Raw genomic sequence first — 14,011 nt, 5'->3', positions numbered from 1 at the left:
AACTATCATAAGTAATAATCGGCATAATATAATCGTATCAAAATGATTACACACATGCGATAACTAAAATCTCGCTTACGAATATCTCATACGAGACTCACATATTATATCGCCAGGCGATAATAGCAAAGAGCAAGAAGAGCGAATGTTTAGTCGATGTTTATTTATATTCCTTTGATAATTGTATCTTCGAGACGAGAAACTTTCTCCATGTAAATGGGCCATAAGTTGTATGGATAATCAATAAACGGTCGCGAAAGGAACCTTGTGTTTATTTAAATAAGGGTTTCCGGCCTCCTTTAAAGCTGTAAAATAAAACAAACATAAATATGTAACGAATTTTATTATTTTAAATCTTAATTTACTTTATTATATTATACAATAATTATGGTATAACAACCGATGGCTTACGAAGAGATTTCTTGAGCGAGTCCCTGTTACAGATAATTCATACCTGTCGCCTCATGTTTACGAACGAGCGATTCAAGTTTACGAACATCTCTTTTAAAGTTCAAATGGGTTTCAATTACATGTCATTAATATTAGTTACATTCCCACATGTTCAGAAGTAGTTCTGTACGCGGACCTTAAATTACATGGAAGTGGTAGTTATGTCATCACAACGCAGGATCCTATTAAGTCAACTAGTCAGAGCGACATGCACCTATTAAATAAAAATGTAAGCAAGGTGTCGCCAGGGCCGCGGTAGGGCCGCGCCAGACCTGCGTCAGGGCAGCACTAGTGCCGCGCTAGGCCCGCGCCAGGTCCGCGCTAGGGCCGCGCTAAGGCCGTACTAGGGCTGTACTAAGGCCGCGCTAGGGCCGCACTAGGGCAGCGCTAGGCCCGCGTCAGGCCCGCGTCAGGTCGCGCTAGGCGGACAGGTCGCCGTGGTCGAACAGGTCCTGGTCGTAGAGCGCGGCGCGCACGGTGCGCCCGCCGAAGTAGCGGCCGTCCAGCGCGCCCGCCGCCGCCGCCGCCTCTGCAAGGACATTATTAAGAACCTCGTCAGGAAATTCTTTAAAAACCTTCTTTTGTAAACCGAGCACCTTTAGTTTACTTTAAAAAAAGAAATTAAAAGAATAATAACTAAGCACAAATGAACAATTATACAACAAGTGGAAGAGTAACATTTTTTACAATGATCAGAAAATATGTAGGCGACCTACAGGCCCTTTTATACGCTCATTTTTAATAAATACCCTAATTTGACAAATTTTCTATGTTTTACCGTCTATCTTAAAAACTTATTATTAATATTCTTATAATTTTTTTCCGCCAACCGAAATAAGATAATGTTTTAGTACAGATTATAATAACCGAGGCGGTCTCATACGATATATGATAAGCAATCGCGGGCTGTGGCGGACGGTACGCACCCTCGGGCTCCGCGAACTGCACGAAGATCTTGACGAGCGCGCGCGCGGGGTCGTCGCAGTCGTGCTGCCGCTCGTTGTAGATGACGAGGCGGCTGACGGTGCCCCACTTGGAGCACTCCTCGCGGATCTCGTGGTGCAGCGCGTCGTCCACCTCGCTGGCCGACACCATGTTGCGCAGCAGCAGCGTGCGAGAGGCGCGCCGCCGCATCAGCCGTTGCATCACGAGGTGGCGCGCCGACTGCCCCGAGATGGACAGCGACTCCTGCTGCTGCAGCGTGTCCGGCGAGCTGTCCAGCAGCTTGCGCTGCAGCGCCGCCTGCTGCCCGCCGTTGTCGCCGCCGCTCGCCGCTTCAGTCTGGGCAACGTAACGTAATTAAAATACAATACGTGAAGAATTAACGAAGTGTAAATGTACTATACGCAACGCGAGTATAGCATACATCGAGAGCATTACCTGTGACGGGGCGCGCGCCCGCGGCGGTGGCGGGATGACGACGCCGGGCGGCGGGATGACGGCGGGCAGCGGCAGCGCCGGTAGCGCGGCGGGCAGCGCGGACAGCGCGGGCAGCGCGGCGGGCAGGGCGGGCAGCGCGGGCAGGGCGGCGGGCAGCGCGGCGGCCAGCGTGGTGGGCAGCGCGGCGGCCAGCGTGGGCAGCGCGGCCTGCGGCGGCACGCCGAGCGCGTTGAGCGTGGTGAGGCCGAGCGCGACGGCGTTGCTGGCCACGGCGTCCATGGCCTGGATCTTGGCGGTGGCGGCGGCGGCGGCCACGGCGGCGGCGGTGGGCATGGCGGAGGCGTGCGGCGGGCCGGCCAGCGCGTTGGGCGGCGTGATGGCGCGCCCGACGCGCAGGTACTGCCCGCCGAGGTCGAACAGGTTCATGGAGGCGATGGCCTCCAGCGCGGCCGCCAGCGTGGCGTACTCGATGAAGCCGTAGCCCTTGTGCTTGTGCGCCGACGCGCCGTACGCTAGCTTGCAGTATGTGATCGGCCCGAACGCTTCGAACACACTACGAAAAGAAACAATGCCAAGGTTAATAAAACTAAATATTTGTTTTATCGCTAATGTTAAGTACGTATTAAATACACATCACTTACTTTTTAATGTCATCTTCTGTGAGTTCCGGGTGAATAGATGCCACATATATTCTGTTGTATTGTTTTGCCTCCTCTTGAATTTCATCAATCACTGCTTGTGCCTGTGGCATATTTGATGGTCTTCCTACTACTTTAATATTTCTGTGTATAAAAAGTAAAATTAATTATGACAATAATTGTATCAAATGCTTTGAAATAAATTGGTTATAAAGCTAAATAAGTTTCACTAACCTGCCTCCCAGCATAACCCCATTCATCTGTTCTAAACTAAGTTGTGCCGCTTCTGGAATTTCGTATTCAACAAAAGCGAATCCTTTGTGCTTTTGTGTCACTGGATCCCAAGACATGTTAATGGACTTAATGGGGCCGAAAGGTAGGAATGCCTGGCGTATAGTGTCCTCCTTCAGTTCAAACGATATGGAGCCAACATATACCCTGTAACAAAGTTATTCATATTGTTTAAGAGTAGACAAACAGGTATTAAAAACAAAATTAGACAATTGTTTCAGATCTTTTCAGCTATTATATTTCACCGGCTCAACCAGCACAAGCGGGAGCCTCCCTGTATCGCTCTCATCATACATTATAAATCTTTGCAGTAAATTAAATATAAAAATATGTTAAGAGTAAATATTTTGGAATCAATTATTATGTAAAAGCAGGTTGTTTTAAATTTTCAAATTTAATATGATGTTGTGTGTGTGACCTGCACATGAGCGCGAGCGCCTGCTGGCGCTGCACCTGCGTGCGCTGCGACGCCATCTGCTGCTGCTGGTGCGCCAGCGTCTGCTTCATCAGCACCATCTTGATGCTCTGCTCCATGGCGTACTTCTTGGCGCGCGCGACCGCCTCCGCCTGCTCCGCCGACAGCCGCGGCAGCGACCCGCCCAGGATGCCCGGCAGCGTGGAGCACTTCGCGCCCGGCCCTGCGACACGCCCCACATTACCATCTCGTCGTCTATAGTCTGATTCATAATAAGGTGTCCAAAATGTAAACAAAGAAATGTCATTGTCAAAATACGATTACAGGTATTGTAATCCCTGACAAAATAACAAAAAACAAAAACTTAAACGAAACTTAAAATTGGCGGCACAAAAAATGTTTTGAATCCCAATTGTGTTACCATTATCACATTTTAATTTTCTACCATAAAGCTTGTTTTTATTATTATTACTGTATGGAACGAAATTGAGGTAATATAAATATTGGAAAATGTGAATTGGTCTTAATTTATTTAGATTATTATTTTATAGCTTTAATATCGTCAAAAATAAGAAACTACCGTTGTGTTTACATTTTGGACACCTGATTATGAATCGGACTATAGTGGAAGTAGCGAACCGAAACGTCCACGACTACGACTACTACTCACCGGTGTAGACGTCGCCGACCTGCGTGAGGTCGTAGAGCGGCGCGGCCGCGAAGGAACCTGCAACAGGTGCGAGGTGAGCGGCGGCGGGCGCGGCGGAGTCCGCGCGTCTCGCATACTTCGCGCTCTCAGCCGCGCCCGCCCGCGCTCTACTTGCCCGCTTCTCTACTGACCGTATTCATACATGTTAGTATTAGTCCTACGAATTCATAATTATTTTTGTTCTTCAGCAACAGCTCGCTCGTGCCGGTCAGTGGAAAAGCGGGCATCCTACGATGTGTGAACCGTACACGACATATATGATGTCGCATGATCGAAGCAATGTTAAAGATATTATAGGCACAGTCTGTCTTGTCGCGTTCGTCGTGCCACACGGGCAGGGCCCGCTTGAAATATTAATTCTGAACGATCGGCTCGATAGAGTAATTCGGCTTTTAAATGTAAGAGTTGCCCGTCGTTACGACGGGGTACGTTTGGACGCTGAGACGGGCGCGTGATATCGCACACACTCGGAGACTCGTATAAAGAAATAGGTACATTGTGCGAGGTGCGCTGCGTCGCGTCGCGTCGGTCCGCCGCCGCCGCGCTAACGGCTCACATTAACCTAACTTATATCTAGCCTGAAACAGAAAGCAGAACTGATCACTGAGACGGAGCCGAGAATGCGAGGGCGGAGCGCCGCGCCGCCGCCGCCGCCGCCGCCGCGCCGCGCCGCGCCTGCAACAGCGAGCAGAGCCGGCCGTTACTGCCGTTACACGCGGACCGCCGCCTCGCGCCCCCGCGCACCCGCCACACTCACCCGCGCACGCCGTCGCCGCCGCCGGCGGCTGCAGCGCGCTCGTGTCGCCGCCCTGCAACTAACGGTCGCCGGTCAGGAGGTGCCACCGGGAGGGCCTCTACGGTCTCCTACGAGGCACATCCTCGACTCCGTTCCGATCGAGGCGAATGGGTAGCGAGCGGGAACGAATTGCAGTGTCAAGTTAACGAGCGACCCGTTTCAGAGGATAATATTTATATTATAAATATTTAATTTGTAATGCGTCCCATAGTCCCGTGGTAATTCGCCTCGGTAAGAACGGACAGTAAGACACACACACGTCACCGTGGATCGTTCGCGCGACTGACGCCGCTACACGCATCTAGCAAAGCAGCTCTCGCGTTGCTGTTAAACGCCTTACGTGGCCGACCCGTGTTGCGCATCTACAACGTTCACACACATTACAATGATCCTAATTTAAAGATAACTATTAGCAGTGGGCATCAACTTAAGGAATTTGCATAATAAAAACCCAACCAGGTAATAAATCTAATAGTGTTTTTGCGATAATACATACATATAATAAATAATGATAAAATAAAGCATGTGAAACAAAAGATGTATCCCTATTTTTGTTTAATTTCATTTCTCTAAATATTTATGTAATGCAATTGTTACAGTCTGGCCGCTCAAAGCATAAAATATGTAATTATTAAATGCTAGACAATTTATACTGAGCACACTGGAACATAGTATATGTATATAATATGAGTGTAATAACCGTGTGTAATTTAAAGACTTATTAAATATATAAACTAATTGTAGTATAATTTAATATAGAAGATCAAAAATATACAAAAATAATATACATTTCTTTGATTTTATTGGACATTTTTCATTAAATATTTCTAAAAATATTTCATTACATTACCCTAGAAAAAGTGAATCAGGTCTTAGAAATGGTACAAATGATTGATATAACTATAGTGCCTCTAGTCATGTCCAAGTGACACTTTGAGACCTCAAGAATGCATTCTCCGAGAGGCCGGGCTATAGCTTCAATATTATTCTTAGTTTGGTAACATGTACTCAAACATTACAGAACTTACATAAATCAAATAATAAAATTTTGTAATAAACCCAATTCAATTTATCTCATATTAGAACTTCAAACATTCAAATGTAGAATATTGATATTTTTTATTCTAAAACATGTAGCAAAGCATCTTGTGTGACAATAAATCACAATTAATAAACTTCATACAGCAATATGAATATGAAGTTGAGTAAATTAAAGATTAACAATTATACAGAATAGAATATTTGATTTCCACTTTTCTACTTCACTCAGCTAAATGTATCTGTACACAATGATTGCTTTTCGTAATAACCTATTATATTTAGTGGCCTAATACAGTTAGTGTTTCGATGTCTAGTTAAAGTAGCAAAAAATACATGGAGTCCATTTATTGTGAAAAAGTGACTGCATCCTAAAGAGATATTTGCAACCAACCTAACACCTGGATATCCTGATTAGACTAGACAGTTCCTGTGAACTGTCAACAGTAAGCGGTTCATGTGAGTGGAGCTCACAACAGTATGAACAGACACACAAAATAGCACAAACATTGATGCCATCTTCAAAATACATATGTTGCTATTAATTATGAAAAAATGTGAATTCGGATTTAAAACAAACAACGTAAACATAAGACGAACTGTGTTCGATATATATTATTATTAGTTAAAGCGGATACAATTGAGATCCATCCTAACCTAGATCTTGTAACATCATAAGTATGTAGGTATTGGATGTTTTACAAAATTAACCGTAACCAGATCTCGACGTAATACTTAGTAAACGACGAATCTTGCATCGCATCAACATTCTATGTTATTAAAGCACTGAGAAAAGGTCGTTATGGCTGCAAACATTGCTATACTCACCAATTCCATAGCTATATTAAACGAATTACGTGTAAGGAACAGCAACGAAACGGTACTACTGCAATGGAGGAAAATTAACAATAAGATATAGCTAACACTGAAATTAGCCCCAACTTTAACTTCAATTTAATGACAGAAAATCCTTCAACGACACAAGCTAAAATTTCAAGAAACGAAGCCCCGTTTTACAAATCAGAATAGCATGGCAGTTTGACAGCAGGTATGTATAGTGTTGCCTACTTCATCGGTCTGTTTTCCTTGTAATAGTTTAAATCACGTTTAAATCAAAACCAATATTCTTTAGCAACCTTGTTTAGTATCTGTATTCTGTTTAAAAAAAGACGATTAGAAAAAAAATCTTGTTGTTGTTATTTCATTATATTTGTTATATATCACATTGTGAAAAATAGATTTATTTTTATAAAAATCACCTAAAAAGAGATTTGCTCACATTTGCTTTGCAAAAGTGATGATGTAAAATTTTTTTCTTCGATCAACAATACGAAGTATTCTTGATCGAAGAAAAAAAATTTTGTTTTGTTTACTAAATTTTGGGAAATATTTTTTAAGATGGCAATAATAACAATTTACAAATAGATATTGTTGCCGTAGTATAAAATTATAATGTAAGTATTTCTGTTTTAACCAGTTTCTTTCCACTTATTGTAGATATCGTGAGTGGCATGTCACTAGTGAGGTGCCGAATCGTTAAAAATGTATATCTGCGGATACGGATCTTAAAACTGTTTATTATATTGATCATTATAATTACAAAAATCTAAAATTTAAGCTTTGTTTTCTCATTTTCTTGTATTTATAAAAGTGATGATATAATAGCCTTCTATACCAGGGGTTCCCAAAGTGTGCGCCGCGGCGCCCTGGTGCGCCGTAGAAAGTAAAGAGGGGCGCCGTGAGTCGATCCTCTAATCATTGGACACCACAAATATTGGCGTTTTGGTCATCGATTCAAAATGAATATCCAAATTTAACATCCAAAGCATTAAAATTTTCATTCCGTTTGCAACATCATATCTATGTGAAGCTGGGTTTTCAGGTGTAGCAGTGATAAAGAACAAATATCGGATCAATGTGGAGCAAGAAATTAGAGTAGCAGTGTCAAGGGATATTCCCCGCTTTGAAACTCTGCGCGGAGATCACTTAGCTCACCCTTCACATTGATTTGACTGAATAAATATCGTATTTTATTTTTGTTATCCTCAAGTCTTTCTTGTTGTTTCGTTTCGTGTCGTTTAAATTATTTTATAATAACGTATTGTACAATTTCATATTGTGCTGTTTTAAATTCGTTTCGATCAACCTAAGGTAACTACTATTATTGTAGTATATTTCTTTCGACTGTCTTCTTCAAATAGTTAGCTAGGACAGGGCACAGGGCGCCGTGAAAGAATATTAAACCTGTAACTGCGCCGCGGGTTACAAAAGATTGGGAACCCCTGTTCTATACTATTGATTTCGTTATAGAGACAGTTGATTTAGTTATTATCTTTGGAGTTACTATTGAGCATGTATTATTGATTGATACGGTAACTTACTACGATAAATGTTTACAATATTAAGTTATCAAATATCAAATTATAAGGAATATTAAAATACTCTGAATGGAATTTTATAGTCACCTATGTAGAGCTGTCCTATCAATTGAAAATTAATACTTTTTTTATATAATATAGAAGTAGCAGACGAGCATACAGTCCACCTGATCGTAAGTGGCTACTGCCACCCATGGACATCTGTAATCAACCCCAGATAGGATTAGATATTCCTACTTGAGGTCGGCCACAGATGCGCCGCTACCCCAGAGGACGAAGCTGGAACGCCCCGGAAAAGTACGTCTCCCTTACCACACCCTTCAAATCGGAACACAGCAGCGCCTAACACTGCTGTTATTAGGTAGAAATAGGTGTGGCGGTGGTACCGCCGGAGTCGAACCATAAAGGGTTCTACCACCTTTTTCAATGGTGAAAGAAATACGGTGAAAGATCCGTAACAGATCTGCGAGAAAAGTAACGGATACGGAAACAAAAAGCGGAACCCTTATAGGATCACATGTGGATGCGTCCTTACGTCTATCGAATTTCATCTGGAAATACTTGACCAAATGACTTGAAATTTGGTATATATTTGTAAAAACGTAAAGTACCTATAACGTAAACAAATGAATTTTTAATTAGAAGGTGACTTGGGGAGGGTGATATAGAAAATAAAAAATGCCATCTGTATCGAGTGGAATATCAAATGAAAGGGCTTGTAGTAGGGATCTTAAATATATAATTTTTTCTATTATGAATGTCCTACAGTAAAGTCTAAGGCAGGGGTTCCCAATCTTTTGTAACCCGCGGCGCAGTTACAGGTTTAATATTCTTTCACGGCGCCCTGTGCCCTGTCCTAGCTAACTATTTGAAGAAGACAGTCGAAAGAAATATACTACAATAATAGTAGTTACCTTAGGTTGATCGAAACGAATTTAAAACAGCACAATATGAAATTGTACAATACGTTATTATAAAATAATTTAAACGACACGAAACGAAACAACAAGAAAGACTTGAGGATAACAAAAATAAAATACGATATTTATTCAGTCAAATCAATGTGAAGGGTGAGCTAAGTGATCTCCGCGCAGAGTTTCAAAGCGGGGAATATCCCTTGACACTGCTACTCTAATTTCTTGCTCCACATTGATCCGATATTTGTTCTTTATCACTGCTACACCTGAAAACCCAGCTTCACATAGATATGATGTTGCAAACGGAATGAAAATTTTAATGCTTTGGATGTTAAATTTGGATATTCATTTTGAATCGATGACCAAAACGCCAATATTTGTGGTGTCCAATGATTAGAGGATCGACTCACGGCGCCCCTCTTTACTTTCTACGGCGCACCAGGGCGCCGCGGCGCACACTTTGGGAACCCCTGGTCTAAGGGTTATTTAAGAAAGAAGACGAAAACTGACCACTCCCCTACTTCCCTTATTATTAGAAGTTAACCTACATTTTTAAGTGGGTTATATTATTTATATAATTAAAAGCATCGAAACTGGCGTAGCTCGGGTTAAAATATATCGTATGTGGCATGCAATAAAATAAAAAAAAATAATATTTAATATTTTTTTAGGAATGTCAGTAACAAAATATTCATAAATACAAAAGAAAGAAAAGAGAAGGAAAAAAAACATTGCAAAAATATGAAAATTGTCTTTTTTTATTTTAAAACTTAAATAATAATAATAATTTGAATAGACAACTCCGCAAAAAATATCACCAAAAATAAATAAAAAAAACGTTCAAGAAGTTCAGTAATAAAATTAAGTTCATAAAGCTCAGTAATAAAATTTATTATTTCTCTTATATATATTTTTTCTACTTTCTAGAACATTTTAGATTGATTACGTACATCATTTGCACACATTGAGAAACTTTCTTGATCAACAGAAAGTTCATCAGAGTTGCGGATTATAGAGAAAACTGTAAATTTAAAAAATATAATGACCATCTACGCCATCTACTTTTGGAGTAAAGCAGTCCTTCTTTTAAGATTTATAACATAGGGATGTTAAGTGTATTTATGACTATAACTTCGCATGAGGATAATTGGAAGTTAGCTATGCCAAACTCCTCAAAAAAATAATATTATATTCTACATTGGGTTAATAAGAAAGTACCTACTAACAAATTTTCTCTTTTTGTCAGTCTGTTAACCACCAGGGAACCGGTTTAAATGAAAACCTAATAATTATATTCTAATATATTACGTTCTAAAGCGTAAAATACGATATAGGGTTTATGATTAAATTGCGACGGGTTTCGGGCCTTATTTACATAAAATATGATCTCGGCCATTGTTCCGTCGATCCCGGCGCGCCCCTGGCTGCCCCACACTGATCGCAACAAGCGTAAAACAAATAAATAAATCTAATATGTGGAGCCATGGGAGCCGTTGCTTCAATTTTCAACGCACGTGTTTTTTCGTCCTGTGGAGTATTAGAAGCATTAGCGAGCAATGCAGTAGGTAAACAATTTGTAATAATTAAATAAAGGGAGGGAAACAAAACGTGAAAGAAAGTAGCACACTTTACAGTTTCTATCAGTCAGTAGCCAACCTGTCAGTATGTATATGTATAATAACGATTGATTAGGTAAATACGGACTATATAATAAAGGAATATGAAATGGATGGAATGTTTTGTTTGGAATGGCTAAAAATAAGTAGTAGGTAGCGATTCTGTAGCTATCTTATATAAATGAGATTAGTCACTTTATAAAAGATAAAGCATTATGCATAAACCATTATAATTGGGTACTTGACAGTTATAACAATAAAATATGAAATATGTTGGATATGATAGCTTATAAGTAAACATAAATTATGCAGTATTTCGTTTATTTTTTAATACGTTCTAAGTATTTAAATTTTTAAAAAGAAATTTTCGATTTTTTATCTGTGGATTTTAAATCCCAAAACGGCGACAGTGCTGCCTCAAATGTCATGTGACGTCATTACATCGAAACCAAACAAGACAAATAACATCGATATACTACTATAATAATTAAATCGTTTGCTGTTAGAGTTGGTTGAATTTATGTTGTGAATCGAAATGAAGCCATACTATATTAAAGCTGATAGCGTGAACCTGCTTAAAGAATCTCCATATATGCAGTGCAATAAATCAAAATGGATACAAAAACTTCCGTGAGATAACCTATGGAAATATCAAATAAACAACGTAAGTAAAACATTCTTTATATTTACATTTAATCATATCTGACAATTAAAACATTTCTTAACTGACTTCAGACAGAAGAAAGGTTGTCTTCAAGTGATTATTAAGATTTTTTTAAATATACTTATATTCTTATGTGAACTGTTTTAAGGTTATTAATTGGTTATATTTATATTTACAGATCTTCCCGACAATCGTATAGTGACGACGTTATAGAGTATGTGCAGTTTAAGAGGAAGGCAAGTTTGTGTTTCATGAAAAGTAAAAGTTGTCCTGAACACAAGGTACATCAATGAAAATGAAAATGTGATGACTGTCCTGCCTAGAAGAAGTGAGGAGCCAAAAGTTTCGAAAGTGGGCACCAGTCTGAAATACATAAAGTAAAGTACACGGGAAATAGTACTTCTTTACTTGCGTAACCTACCCAACAAGATGAAGGAAGAAAAGTGACCATACAGTTCCTATTATTGCATTGCACGTTAATTCTGAAAATGACAGTGATAAAAATATATATCCATTTGTTACGGAAAATAATTTTAGTAATGAAGAAAAGCAGACACGCAAGCAGCACAAAAATTTAGCTTAGGTGATCTGTAGTAATTATTGTAACTGTAACATATGATAAATATATACAAAAGTTCTACTGTGTGTACTCACTAATAGAACCATATAAACCAAATAAACAAAGAAATCGGTTAATAAAATACTAATATTAGCAAATCATGTATTTTTAATTATACAGTCATGTAACTTAATCAGTGCACATGCACCATCAATAATAACACAGTCATGAAATATTTTAATTGTGTCCTATTAATTACAGAATGGGCCCTTAAAATAGAATTCTCATAGACGTCTTATAATTCTATTCTTATCATAGACATCTATATAATATATTAAATATATGAATACTTCCACTTGCTGTTTTGTTTTGATTACGTCCCGTTCCAATGATTTGGAATTGACGAATCACTCGAGAGTTACTAAATTTATTCCTTTTTTTCAATAATACTTCTCTTACATAGATAGTATAAAATGTCATTGCTTGCAAACAGAGGATTTAAACATATAAGAATCTGCAAGTTCTTTAACGTTTATGAGATTTGGGTTTAGGAACTTGTATAAGCAAATTTGTTAGGATATTTAGCGATCGTACTTGAACACATCGTCACTGCACACGCCTTGTAATTTGACATTCTTGCAATTGTACTAATAAAAGTTAAATAATTCCCAAGATTTCCCCTGAAGTATGTGTAGCGTCGAAGTTTATTTCTATATTTTCAATGTTTTGACGTCACGCTACGAAATGACACTTGACCGCCTGTTTTGGCGTAACGTTCCGTTTACCGTAATAAAAATATGTTTTTTATTAATAAATAGCCCTTTTTTCGAAAAAATGATCAATGAAAGGCATATATAATACGTATATGAATTCATTAAAACAGTTTCCCAAAAAGTGTCAAGTAGCCAATTACCCGCGCGCCACATTCCAACCACAAAGATTCTATGCTCATGTAGGTAAACATTATGAACATTAGTTAGTAAGACGTAAATCCTTGAGTATTCAATATGATAGATATTTACATTTTGTATCTAAGTAAATACATTAGGTACATAATAATTATCTAAGTACATAATATTTTTGGTACATTTGTTACTGTTTACAATAGTTTTCAAAACACTCCTCCCACAACAGCTGTTGTTTGCGGTGGCTGTCAACGCGCGCCGGGCGCCGCGCCGCAGCTGTCGCGGGGCGCGCAGCCGACGGCCCTTATCAGTTTCTAATTAATATAGTTTTGTGCGGTTTCATAATTAACTTCTCGATAATTAAAGTCGCTATCCGATAACCAACGTATTCTATGGAACAATTAACGACACCATAATAAAAAAGTCGACGTTTGTTCTTATGGGGTTGGACAATAATCACATGAATTATCATAAATTAGAAAGCTCCTCCGTGTTGTCCCCTGGTTATATATGGTGAGGTTTTACATTACCCCCGCCTTTGAAGTGCTGGTACAAAATAAAAAAAATACTATACATAATTGTAGAAATTACCACTGTGATAACATTGTCCAAACAGATAATAATATTATCGGGATTATTGATCTATAACTATGTCATTGATCGGGATCGTTTCTGACTGGCCTAACCATAAAATAAAGGTGTAATAACGTGAAAAACATGTAAATGTTATGGTTATATATTTATTTATTAAATGGATTACCCACATAAGAAACAGTAAACATGAAAACATTTTAAATAAGCTCAAATGATACATTCCAACTGTTCTTACTATTACGAGTAATCACAACATGCATTTTAGGTACATGTTACACATTTTTAAAATATCACATTAAGTACATAAATTAAATTCCTTAAGGTAAAAATAATTAATAAGTCAAGAATTATATTCATATAGTCATCGTGCCACGGAATAGCGACTCCCCCTCTCTTCCCGTGAGTGCCGTAAAAGGCGGCTGAGGGAATCTGTGCTGACTATCCGTGCACATTATATATGTATTTGTATGTTTATTTTAATGCTTGTTTATATTTTATTATACATTATGTCCTATTGTGCATTACGTGCATTGATCAAGACATGTCGCATCGTATCTGTATCAAATCGCTTTGCGATGGGGCATGTTACACTTATAATAATAGTTTATAGTTAGGAAAGCTTGAACTTAGGTTGGTGGTATTCCTAGCTAATCATGCAGAG

General features: G+C 39.2%; 1 protein-coding gene and 1 long non-coding RNA gene across 8 annotated transcripts; one reads left to right on the top strand and one right to left on the bottom strand.

The window, feature by feature from the left end:
• Window positions 1-326: 326 nt before the first annotated feature.
• hfp (Poly(U)-binding-splicing factor hfp) lies at window positions 327-6,787 on the bottom strand. 7 transcript variants are annotated; one of them, XM_073081821.1, is made up of 10 exons: window positions 6,546-6,787; window positions 4,937-5,041; window positions 4,379-4,698; window positions 3,845-3,901; window positions 3,178-3,397; window positions 2,703-2,906; window positions 2,472-2,612; window positions 1,831-2,383; window positions 1,377-1,731; window positions 327-979 (listed from the first exon to the last, which is right to left on the bottom strand). In XM_073081821.1, exons 5-10 carry the CDS (start codon window positions 3,291-3,293, stop codon window positions 870-872), a joined length of 1,479 nt encoding a protein of 492 aa, XP_072937922.1. In that variant the 5' UTR covers window positions 3,294-3,397; window positions 3,845-3,901; window positions 4,379-4,698; window positions 4,937-5,041; window positions 6,546-6,787; the 3' UTR covers window positions 327-869. The 7 variants fall into 7 exon arrangements, with proteins under 7 accessions (XP_072937922.1, XP_072937919.1, XP_072937921.1 ...); XM_073081818.1 differs by having other exon boundaries at window positions 4,937-6,787; XM_073081820.1 differs by having other exon boundaries at window positions 4,641-4,698; window positions 4,937-6,787.
• A 4,328-nt stretch (window positions 6,788-11,115) lies between these two features.
• Window positions 11,116-12,092, top strand: LOC140749181 (uncharacterized). Its single transcript, XR_012103034.1, has 2 exons — window positions 11,116-11,292; window positions 11,471-12,092. It is a non-coding gene; the product is annotated as an uncharacterized LOC140749181 (long non-coding RNA).
• Window positions 12,093-14,011: the final 1,919 nt, after the last annotated feature.

The sequence above is a fragment of the Epargyreus clarus genome, unplaced genomic scaffold (genome assembly GCF_041222505.1).
Source record: "Epargyreus clarus isolate Ecla_fem2 unplaced genomic scaffold, WU_Ecla_fem_2.2 ptg000017l, whole genome shotgun sequence".
Lineage (NCBI taxonomy): Eukaryota > Metazoa > Arthropoda > Insecta > Lepidoptera > Hesperiidae > Epargyreus > Epargyreus clarus.
Note: the sequence above shows the minus strand (reverse complement) of the source record. Positions and strands in the feature narration are given on the sequence as shown.

Coding starts and splice junctions, on each gene's coding strand:
- hfp (XM_073081816.1), bottom strand. Junction 2,384..2,471: donor ACAGAAGATGACATTAAAAA/GTAAGTGATGTG, acceptor TTCTTTTCGTAG/TGTGTTCGAAGCGTTCGGGC. Junction 980..1,376: donor GCAGTTCGCGGAGCCCGAGG/GTGCGTACCGTC, acceptor ATGTCCTTGCAG/AGGCGGCGGCGGCGGCGGGC.